The sequence below is a fragment of the Echinops telfairi genome, unplaced genomic scaffold (genome assembly GCF_000313985.2).
Source record: "Echinops telfairi isolate 266 unplaced genomic scaffold, ASM31398v2 ScPeMD7_18;HRSCAF=68, whole genome shotgun sequence".
Classification (NCBI taxonomy): Eukaryota; Metazoa; Chordata; class Mammalia; order Afrosoricida; family Tenrecidae; genus Echinops; species Echinops telfairi.
In genome coordinates this window covers 99032451-99043301 of record NW_022103915.1, presented here as the reverse complement: position 1 = coordinate 99043301, position 10851 = coordinate 99032451, and the positions used below count along the sequence as shown (strand labels likewise).

Genomic DNA, 10851 nt, shown 5'->3' with positions numbered 1-10851 from the left:
AAGGGAGACGTCAGACAGTGTAAGATACGACAAAATAATAATTTATAAATTAGCAAGGGTTCATGAGGGAAGGGGGCGGTCGTGGGAGGGGGAAAAATGAGGAGCTGATGCCAGGGGCTTACAGAGAGCATATGTTTTGAGAATGATGAGCGTAACGAATGTACAAATGTGATTTATACAATTGATGTATGTATGGACTGTGGTAAGAGTAGTATGAGCCCCCAATAAAATGATTTTTTTTAATATCTCACAGTATATAATTACGTATTGCTTTGTGATAATCACTACGTTTTAATTATGTTCAATTTGTAACAATGAAAATACATCCTGCATATCAGATATTTACATGACTATTCATAACAGTAGCAAATTTACAGTTATGAAGTAGCAATGAAAATAATTTTCTGGTCGGGGGTCACCACAACATGAGGAACTGTATGCAAGGGTCTCGGCATGAGGAAGGTTGAGAACCACTGCTCTAACAAACTGCTCGGGTGTCCCGAGCTGGCCGCCTCGCATGGGAGCTTTAGGGCGTGCTCTCTAGATTGCTGCTCTTAGGACCTTAGATTTCCCGATTTCAGTCCTGTTTGGCCGGTGACATCCCCCTTCCACTCCCAACCTCACCCTGGTTCTCTGACCTCGTGGAGCCCACAGCAGGAAGTACCCGAGCTCCCCTCGGCCCTCACTGGGATCAGCAGTTGCTTTACCTCCTTCCACCCCAAAGCCCTCCCTTGGCCTTTAGGGTGGTGACTTACCCGACTCATCTCCCAGTGGGACAGGCTTCGTGGCAGGGCTGAACTAGGGACCAAGGCTAGACAAAAACAGTCAGTCAAAGGGTGTGGCTCCTGCCCACCCATGCCCAGAGTCCTGTCCCCCACAGCCCCACCATGACCCCACAGTTCCAGGAAGCCCACATCTCGCTGCTCCATACACAGAAGCCACCTGACTCCTTCAGACCTGAGCCCCACAGACCTGGCTCCTTCCTGATGCTTTTGGCTGGGACAGGCAAAGCGGGGAGTTCTTCTTCTTCTGGCCCCTCCTCTTCTCCCTCCTTGTCACTGTCTGACGAGAGAGCTGCTCCAGCCGAGAGCACTAGGGGGACTTTGTGCCTGAGTCTGAGACAAGGAAGGGCAGAGGGAAAGGAGACTGAGTCGGGAAAGAGGCCACCAGGTGGGCTTCATGTGAGATCACAGGTCTTGGGAGGAGGCAGTGGCCAAATAACAGATCTGGGGCCCGGGAGGGCGGGCCAGGAAGACTGCAGCACACAATCTGGGGCCCAGCTCCTCTCATTACCGGCTGGGCCCAGAAGCCCTTTGGGGTGATGATGGTCCTTGCTGCTTGATCCCTCGCTGACGCTGGCGCAGCTCGGCCAGTCGTTGGCGCATGCTGATGGTCATCTCTGAGCTCAGTCGCCACACAAATATGCAGCTGGGACAGAAGCACAGAGCGGGGTCAGGGAGGGGAGGACAGCCTTTGGGAAGGGCAGTGTCATCAGTCCCTTCTCCCTGGGCAGCCCTCTACCGCCAGGTCTGGTCCAGCCCACAAGTATCCCTGTGCAGTCCCATGTCCCAGAGACCACAGCCACCAAGCCCTGAGACGAAGAGAGGTAAGAGGCAGGAGGCATCCAGGGCCCAGAGGAGACTCCATCCCCCAGGGAAGTTGCTTCGCTCACCTGTCCCCAGATACGGAGATGAGATGCTTGCAGTCATTACTGAATTTCATTCCAGTGACAATCTCTGGAAAGGAGCACAGAGCAGGGCCAGTGAGTCACCCTGAATTCTCACCCGAGGCTCAGCCAGCATCAGAGGCAGGCCTGCTCGTGAGCAGGGCCCGTGCAGCTCTGCTGAGTCCCAAAAGAGGCCAAGTACCAGGGGTGGAGCAAGGAGACTACACTCACCTGAGTGGCCAAACATGGTGGCCACACACTCGCCTGAGGAGAAGTCAAAAATGGAGAGATTCTTGTCAGAACAGCTGGTGGCAATGTAGATCCCAGAGGGGTCTGTCTGCACCTGAGGAGAAAACCACCGAGCTGGACGAGGACAGGCAGCTCTGGTCCTCTCTGTGCAGCCAGCACCCCTCTCTCCCAGGCCTGTGGCCTCGTGTCCATCCCTCGGGGCCCTGACCTTGATGAGGGTGCCGTCCTCGCCCTGAGACCCTTTAAACAGCTTCTTCTGCTTCCCACTGCTAATGTTGAAGATCCTGAGGGAGAAGGTCCACATCGTGCACCCAGGGGTGGCAGAAACCCAGCCCTCCCTCCCAGCTCCGTGCCCTTATAGGGGAGCCACCGCCCAACACCAAGGGAGCCACCACCTCTTGGGAGCGTTAAGATTATAAAGCGACACAAAATCCTAGGAAAAATGACAAAAGTGGGGAGTTGATGCCTAGAGGCGGCCCCCCAGGGCATGAGAGAAAAAGGGGCACCCACCGAATATTTCGGTCCTGGCATCCGATGGCCGTGTACTTCCAGCTGGGCTCTACGTCCATGTCATAAAGGGTTGTCTTCCGGACCACATGATGTGTCCGTGTAAACTGCACTCCATCTCCAGTCTGCAGGGGGGACAGGTGGACAGACTCGAGAGCCCTGCTGTCACCTCCGTCACCTCCCCACCACCCACCGCGGGAAGCCCAGTGCTGTACCTTCTGTGCAGTGCGGAAGTAGATGCTCTTGTCTGCTCCACAGCTGATCATGCGGACTTGCCCATCACTGGCTGTGAAGGAGGGGGCCCAGCTGTTCCCATGTTCTCAGCACAGGGGCCGCCTTTCCTTTGTCCTCCACACACATACACACACACACACACACAGACACACACACACACACACACACTTCCCCTCTCACAGCTACTCTACACCAGGATAGCCAACAAACACCACCAGGTGCGTCTTTCTACCCTTAGCCCAACCTGGCCTGCTCAGCATGCCCTGGGCTGGGAGTCTATCACCTGGCCTCCCCATCGAGGCCAGCCTTCCCTTCTCATTGGGTTGGCAGGCAGGTAGCAGTGGTAGTAGGTGACAGAATGTGTCTAAGTGCTCTGCCCACACCTGCGAACTTGACAGCAGTGATGGAGGAGGAGTGCTCGTCCAGCGTCTGCTGCAGGCTATACTCCCGCCCTGCGTCCAGCACGTGGATCAGCCGGTCCCGGCTCGCTGATGCCAGCAGTTTCAGACCTGGGATGGGAGGAACTCTATCAGCTGATGAGTGCCCAGCAAAGAGCACCCAGAGAAACTGAGCCCCACATCCTTAAGCCACGTGAGCCATGGAGTCGGGCAGAGCTGAGATCCAATCCTCCCCGAAGCCTTCAGAGACACCAAATGATCAAAAGGATTACTAACTCTTTTGATAGCCAAAAGAATGATCAGCCCCATACTCAAGAGGCAGGACAAGTACCGGTGGCTCTGGCCAGACTGCAGGGGCTCACTCAAGGCCATTCTGGGCCAGGGCCAGGTAGGTACCTGTGTCTGGCTTCGAGTACTCCAGGCACAGAATCTCTGATTCATGGGCCTCCACCTTCAGCATCTCACTCAGGGAGTGCAATTCGTGGACCCTGCAAAATGAGAAGAAGAGAGGAGAGGCCGTAGCGGGGGAAAGAATCATCACCCTCCCCCTCCACCTTTTCCTCTCCATCAATAGTCATTTTACTTTACCTTTTGGGTTGAACCTTTAGACTTAGAAAAATGAGTAACGACGTGTCACATTCACCTCTCTCACCTGGTCTCCCTTCGCATTAGTGTTTTATAGACCCACAGTACACAGTGATAAGGACCGCAGAGGTGAGCGGGAATCAACCCAATGCCAGTGAGTGTGTTTGTTTGTTTGTTTGTCCCATGAATGTCCTTCTTCTGCTCCAGGATCCTAGGAGCCCCCACGGCACATGGGTGTCATCTGGCCCAGTCTAGAACAGCTTTCAGTCTCTGCTTGTCTTTCCTGCCCTGACACTTGGAAGAGTGTGATAAGTTACTCTGGCAGGTGTACCTCCAATGGAGGTTGCCTGACGTTTCTTCATGGCTGTCCTAAGTTCGTTAAACATTTGGGTCAAGAATACCACAGACACAACGCTAGGAGGAGGCTACCAAAAGTTCGTGGAAAAATAGAACTAAAAGAAACTTTCCATGAACTTTTGTTGTTGTTGTTGTTGTTGTTGTTCAACATTTTATTGGGAGTTCTTACAGAGTCACAACATTTTCTGTGAACTTTTGGAAGCCTCTCATACATCCTTCTCAGTGCACCATGCCACCAGATTCAGGCTGCTGCCACGGATGTTAACCTTGATGACTTGGCTAAGGTGCTTTTTGCCGTTTCTTCATTGTCAAGTTAGTATCTTTCCCTTGAAGATAACAAATTTTGTCCCCAACCCTTTTCAGCTAAGCCCTCCTAAACCTCTGTCCTTGGGGACCTAACGTTCCCCCATCCTGTCCTCTGAGACAACGGGCCTCACTCCAGTAGCAGCCTTACCTGAGTGTGCCCATGCGGTCCCCTGATGCTAGATGCTCCCCATTGGGGCTGACGCACATAGAGCGGATGCCCACGCGGGGGTCCATCACGGACCCATCGGCTTTGTCTCCCCCAGGCAGCTCAGTGTCCAGCAGGGCCTGCGTGTTCCCATCCACATAGATGATCTTAATGAGGTCCTAGCGAGACAGGTCAGGAGAAGAGGTGGGTGAGGAAGGCCTGACACAGGACACCTGTCAGGGAGAGAAATGCAGGCCAAGAGGACACCCTTGTCAGAGTTTGGCCAAACAACATCTGGAACACTCTGGTCTGGAGACCCAGATCCTGAGACTGTGGTGTGGGGGCACCAGGCTCACGTTGCTGAGGATGTTTCGGTGCAGGGTGGAGCCATGCACCCCGGAGCTCTCTGTATTCCACAGGCGGATGGTGCTGTCAGAAGAGCAGGTGATAAAGGAGCTGGGGGGCAGGCAGGCCTGGTGACTGTCCTTCACCTCAGGGTAGACCTGGAGGAGCAAAAGGACCAGAGGAACCAGGGTCAGACCTTGGCTGCCCACAGAGATGGGAGGGAATGAGAGTAGAGAAAAGGCTGGTCAAGACTCAGCCCCAGGCTTATCCCATAGCAAGCAAGTCATAACGATTAGCTGTTGTCTTTAACAAGTAAAGGAATATACATTAACCAAGCACCTAGTATGTATTAGGCATTCTAAATCTCCCACTTACATTTTCCCCTTTTCGGAAAAATCAAATGCATCAGGTATGTCATTTCACAGTTGCACAAACTAAGGTTTGATCAAGTTCAGTAACATGTCCAAAGAGGCAAAGCTAAGGACGTCTGAGATGAGTTAGTACTAAAGTCCCCTCCCATCCTCAGAGCCCATTAACAGATACGCAGGAACCCAGGGGCACCGCTGGGGGAGCAAAGGAGCTGGAGGAACCAAACTCCACACTTGAGGAGCCCCAGCTCCATCCTCCTAATGGTAGCCCAGGAAACACGGTCAGTCTCAGCAAGCTTGGCTCACATACCTCTACACTCCAGACGCAGGAGGAATGATACAGAGCCGAATACACCTTGCCCACTTTCTTGGGGTCCTTCACATCCCAGACATAAATACTGTGGTCATTGTACACACAAGACAGCCACTGATTTGCAGGATCAAAGGTCAAGGCGATGGTGTCTGGATACCTCGCATTGGCCACTCCAGTGAAGAGGCGACTGAGGAAGGAAGGGGTGGGGTGTCCAGGGGAGACAGGGCAAACTGGTGAGTGAGCAGCTAATGAAATGGTGGACGAAAAGGAGGAGCAGCAGATTGGCCAGCAGTCACTGGAGAAAGACGCAGCGGCTGGCCTGGCATTAGTTGCCATGGTGTTCTCCAAAACACACAAAACATCAGACAGGGGCAGTCTGTGGCAGTGATGCAGCCAAGCAGATGTAAGGCCCTTCTATAATCATGTAAGAGCACAGAGGGCAAGGAAGGGCACTGTGCAAACCACAACCATGGTCAGACATCATTTCCAGGATCGTTCCCTACCAACTGCAGATTTAGCCCCCTCCTGCCCTTAAATAGAAATTAAGATACCCAATTGCAGAACTGAAATCAGAGCAAAACTTCACTTCCTGGAATCACCCAACACAAGGCCCAATGCTACAATAAGCCCCTCCTACCACCCACTGCCCCCCACCCCACCCCACCCGGTGTGGCTCAGCGGGCAGGCAGGGGAAGCCTTGGGCTGCTAACCACTACCACCCTGAGGGAGAAAGGTCTGCTCCTGTAAAGGTTTACAGTCTCACTCTCTCAGAAAGCCTAAGGAGCTGTCTGTCTAGCTGTTGTCTTTAACAAGGAAAATGCATCAAACACCCGCAGACTGAGATTACCGCGGTTGCCTGCAGTGAGCAACAAATGATAAAAGGCCCCATGTGTTTGACTGTAGGGGTCTTCCCCGAGGTCTTTGTGTACCCTTCTCTCCTTGCAGCACGCCAGGGAAGGCTTGGCACAGAGTAGGGCTCTTGACAGGCAGGGGACCCACCCACACCACTCACCTGGCCTCCGTGATGCTGGCAATGTCTGTCCCCAGGGCGTGGGGCCGGGGCAGCGTGCTGAGGAAGTGCAGGTTGGAGGGGTTGAAAAGGCGCACGGTGCCATCAGCACAGCCGCAGAAGATGTAGTCCTGGCTCACCGAGATGCAGTGGGCCACGGTGGTCTGTGAGCACAGAGGCCCCAGTCAGCAAGGGCGTCTTGCCCACTCCTTCACCCGACACCTCAACAGCCACGAACCAAGAGGCAAGGACAAGGGCATGGCGTGCCAGCTGCCCTGGCGGGAACCCCTCAGTGTCTGCTAGAGATGCCCCTCCCTGCCAGAGGGCCCACAGCCCTGTGCAATTAGTGGGAAGGAGTCAGCAAGCCTTATAAGGCACCAGAGGTTTTGGAACAGAAGACACACTAGGAAAAGCCCAGCCAAGAGAAAGACAGAGGAGGCAGAGGACAGGGCTAGCATACTTACTGTGATGCTGTCTGCGTGCTGAGCAGAAGAGGAAAGCAGAGGAAGAGACAGAGACAGAGCGAGAGAGCAGAGAGGAGGCAGTTAAAGAGATCACTACGGGGCGGGAGACATTCCCAAACTTTCCCAAACACCTTCTTCTGCCTGGGACCTCCTCCTACAGACCCCACCCCTAGCCCCAGGTCCCCCAGAGCCCGAGGTGACAGATGGGAGGGTGCAGACCAAGCATTCACTTACCCTCAGCTCCACCCACTTGTCCAACAGTCTCCGGTCACTGAACTCGCACAACAGCCCTGAGGATGTGATACAGAAGGTGCTATCCGCCTTCTTCCCGCGGCCACAGGCCACATCGGTGAACAGGTTGTTCCGCAGGTCCCCCAGCAGCCCCGAGCGGCCCAGCAGGGGCACAGTGGCATTCACCTGTGGAGACACACCACAGGTGCCACCCACCCACCCTGCAGGCTGCCCCCCCGGAAAGCAGGCCCTGGGGAGAGAGGGGGGAAGGAGCAGGCTTCCCTTATGGCTTGACACAGCACCTGGCCCAGCTCAGACTTCTGAGGGGCTTTTGAGCATGCAGAAGGTGGCTCAGGTGGAACAGATCTGGGCAGGGCCCCCCCTGGTCACTACTTGCTGCCTCACCTTTGAGGTCTTGCTGTCATCGAGGTACCAGAATTTGATGTGGCGGTTGCCTGCAGTGACAAAGTAGCTGCAGTCCTCAGAGAAGGATACTGCTGTCACCCTACTGGACACCTTGTTGGAAGCCACTACATTGTTTTTCTGGAGAGAAAGTCAAGGGAAATCAAGGCTCTGCTTCTGGGGGCTGAGAGAAAAGAAACTCGTACACATTGAAGGAGGTTAGGCAAGCTGTGAACTTGACCTCTTTCTGCCCATTCTGCAGCATCCTGGATACCCAGTTGCTCCTTTCTGCTTAGAGTTTTCTAGAAAGGGACTGAGGCCAGCAGGCTGAAGTGAAGGCTGCCGGTCAGCAGTTTCTTGGCTCCCCTCCCGGCCCGCCTGTCCTGAGGCCAGCAGCCCACTCACCTTCCAGGCCCAGACGTTGACGATCATGTCATGCTGGTAGCCCACGGAGACAATGTACTTGGCGCTAGGGGAGAAGGCCACACACGCCACGCCATACTTATGCTCCTGCAGCTCCGCCACCTGGTTGCGCTCCGCCACGTCCCACACTCGCACAGCCGGCATGTGTCCACTCTGCGGGGACGGAAGACCCCGAAGTAAAGGCCAGTCGAAGCCAGCTCCCTCACCATCCACGGAGGGGCCTGCCCCTCCCAGCCACTGGACAGGACCTTTCTAATGAGACTGCACACGATCAAGGACACCTCCGGAGGGAATTTGATCAGTGTTGGAGAACAGGGACTCTCAGAGCTGGGATCCTGGCTTGATTTGGATGGGCACGAACCACCACTCCTGCGGTTTGCTCCCACAGCCTCCCAGGGCAAGTCTATGGGAGGGAAGCCCTGTTCCACACTGTGACCAGCAGGGGGACTCCAGGGATAAGGCATATTTTAAGGAGGTGTTTTCCAAAATGTGGTTCCCAAATTGGCAGCTTCGGCCTCACCTGGGAACTTGTTAGCATTGCAAACTGAAGAGAGCCACCGAGACCTGCTGAGCCCGAAAGAGACGAGGCCAGACAAGACGGTGGCAGCGCCAGCAGTCTGCACTAAGGGGCCACCGTGGTGCTTCTGACGCAGACTACAACCTAAGAACACTGCTCTAGGGTAGACCAAACACCCACAGTGGACACCAGTAAAGAAAGTCAAAAGTGGCACCAGTCCTATGCGGGCCGCAGGCTGTCACTATCTGCTGAGGCCAGGCCACCCCCTCTGCACAGTGCCCGAGCTTCCTTCCTCACTCACCTCGCCGGTGACCAGGTACTTGCCATCAGGAGAGAAGGCAAGGGCAGTGATGGTTTTCCTGAAAGGAATGGGGGCAGGCTCAAGAGGGGCACTGGCAACCTGGCCCAGGTCTAGCCCCTCACAGTCCCCTCTCAGAACAGAGGCAGCAAACCAGCCATCCCTGTGCTGCTTCCCTCTCAGGCCTGGGGCCCAACAGGGCCCAATGCAAGCAGGTGGCACCCCTCTGGCCATCCCTGGGGGAAGGTGGCACTCCCCAAAGCCCCAGGGCCCATTTACCTGGAGCTGTTGAGGATGTGGTGCTGCTTGTGTTTCCGGGGATTAAAGAGTACAACCACACACCTGGGGAAAGGGAGAGGGGATCACAGCCTTAGCACCCCACCTCAGCGCCCCAGCCCAGAGGGCACCACGATGCCAGAGTGCAGCTGGCTCCTGACAGCACTCTTCTGCCTTTCGCCCCTTCTGCAGCCCCACACGGTGCAAGGGCTTCTCAGGAGCCTTGCCTGCCCAGTGCCCTGAGCACCAGCACCCTCTAGCCATGCCCCATAGAGGTGGGGTGGTCGGTCTTCCCAGAGCTCTTGCCCCTACCCCAGGGCAGATGCCAGCAAGAAGGATGCACATGATTTGGATAAGAACAGACCTCAGATGTGCCCTTGTTTACAGACCTGGGCTCCAGGAGGGAGTGGGAGCGCTCATGTCTGCACCCATGTGTGTACTTGGCAAGAGCCAGCCCTCCACATGTTGGATGAGGAAACAAGTGGAAGGTCAGGGCTGAGGGCCAGGCCTGCAGGGAGGCTGGGGGCGAGGAAGACTAACGGAGATGGAAGGGCAGAAACTGCCTGAGGGAGGGGACTTCATGGAGCTGCTGGCCCAAGTCAGACTCTTTAGCCCAAAGAGCCTGAGCAGCGCCATTCTAACAGCCTCCCGGCTCCCTCTCCAGTCAGGCAGCAAGGCTGGATGAGATTAGATGGAGATTGAAAATCCAAAGGGAACTCCAGAGAGGGAGGCAGGTAGGAGTCAAGGACAAGAAGCTGGGCGCCAACAACTCTCCAGTGTCTTAGGGGCCCGTGGCGCTCAACAGGCTCAGGGCCTCTGCCCCCTCTCTTCATTAGCACTATGCCTACCACTGGCTATTAGCTGGCCACTGCAAGCCTGAAGCCTGCTCCCCCGGGTAAGGGGGTCGACTCAATAGAAGGCTGCTTCTCCCAACTCTGCCTTTTGAAATAGGACACACACTGCAGGACCCATATCTGAACCCCACTGCTTGCAGATGGGAGCAGAAGCTGCTGGCAAGGGCTTGGTCTCTTCTGCAGACAGAGGCCTCTCTGGCTCAATGAGCCACTTCGCTATGCAAATCCCACTGTCAAGTGGGGATACCGGGATCTCTGGGGTGCACCAGGTAAGCTCACAGCTAGCTGCCAGGCTGATTGACAGCCTTAGAAAGCCTGAGCAACACCCTCTTCTCCTTGGAGCCCCTCCCCTCCAGTCCTTTTTCACCCTCTTTTTCCTTATTCCTCATTCTTTTCTCCTTTCTCTCTTTAAACTGATTTGAAGACCCCTGCTCTCCTCACCCCTCGAATGAGAAAAACAAGATGGCTTTAGAAACACCCAGACACACACCTGCCCAGTTGCTCTGAAGAGCAGTCTAATAAATGGGACCGGCCTAATTCCTCTAAATCAGAGCTGTCTGCACAGAGGATGACAGGAATTGTGTTCAACCACGCAACCACATTCACTGCCATTGAGTCGATTCTGACTCACAGTGACCCTACAGAACAGAGCAAAACCACCTGTGGGTTTCCGAGACTAACTTTAAGGCACTAGAAAGTGTTATCTTTCTCCTGTGGAGTGCCTCGTGGCACCTAGCGGCTATCCTTGCCGTTAGCAGCCCAACCCAGAGCCATGACACCCTCAGGTATCCGGGATAAGAAAACCGATTCTGGAAGGGCCTCTAAGCAACAGAGCCAGGGCTGACAAACAGGGCTTCTGACTTCACCTTCTTTATACACACACACACACACACACACACACACA

At 54.9% G+C, this 10851-nt stretch overlaps 1 protein-coding gene across 2 annotated transcripts in view; it reads right to left on the bottom strand.

Moving 5' to 3' along the window:
* MAPKBP1 (mitogen-activated protein kinase binding protein 1) overlaps positions 1-10851 on the bottom strand; it is a 66681-nt gene that overhangs the window by 19211 nt on the left and 36619 nt on the right. Inside the window, exons 4-23 of one of the 2 annotated variants that reach the window (XM_045287846.1) lie at positions 9097-9159; positions 8821-8878; positions 7985-8155; positions 7583-7720; positions 7181-7363; positions 6947-6964; positions 6486-6646; positions 5471-5660; positions 4804-4950; positions 4451-4626; positions 3451-3542; positions 3040-3165; positions 2638-2708; positions 2426-2547; positions 2124-2199; positions 1898-2009; positions 1673-1736; positions 1294-1428; positions 973-1115; positions 756-811 (exon numbers count right to left, since the gene is read on the bottom strand). In XM_045287846.1, coding sequence (XP_045143781.1) covers positions 756-811; positions 973-1115; positions 1294-1428; positions 1673-1736; positions 1898-2009; positions 2124-2199; positions 2426-2547; positions 2638-2708; positions 3040-3165; positions 3451-3542; positions 4451-4626; positions 4804-4950; positions 5471-5660; positions 6486-6646; positions 6947-6964; positions 7181-7363; positions 7583-7720; positions 7985-8155; positions 8821-8878; positions 9097-9159 — 2302 coding nt within the window. The remainder of the gene's footprint in view (positions 1-755; positions 812-972; positions 1116-1293; positions 1429-1672; positions 1737-1897; positions 2010-2123; positions 2200-2425; positions 2548-2637; positions 2709-3039; positions 3166-3450; positions 3543-4450; positions 4627-4803; positions 4951-5470; positions 5661-6485; positions 6647-6946; positions 6965-7180; positions 7364-7582; positions 7721-7984; positions 8156-8820; positions 8879-9096; positions 9160-10851) is intronic. The other variant, XM_045287847.1, reaches the window with a different exon arrangement.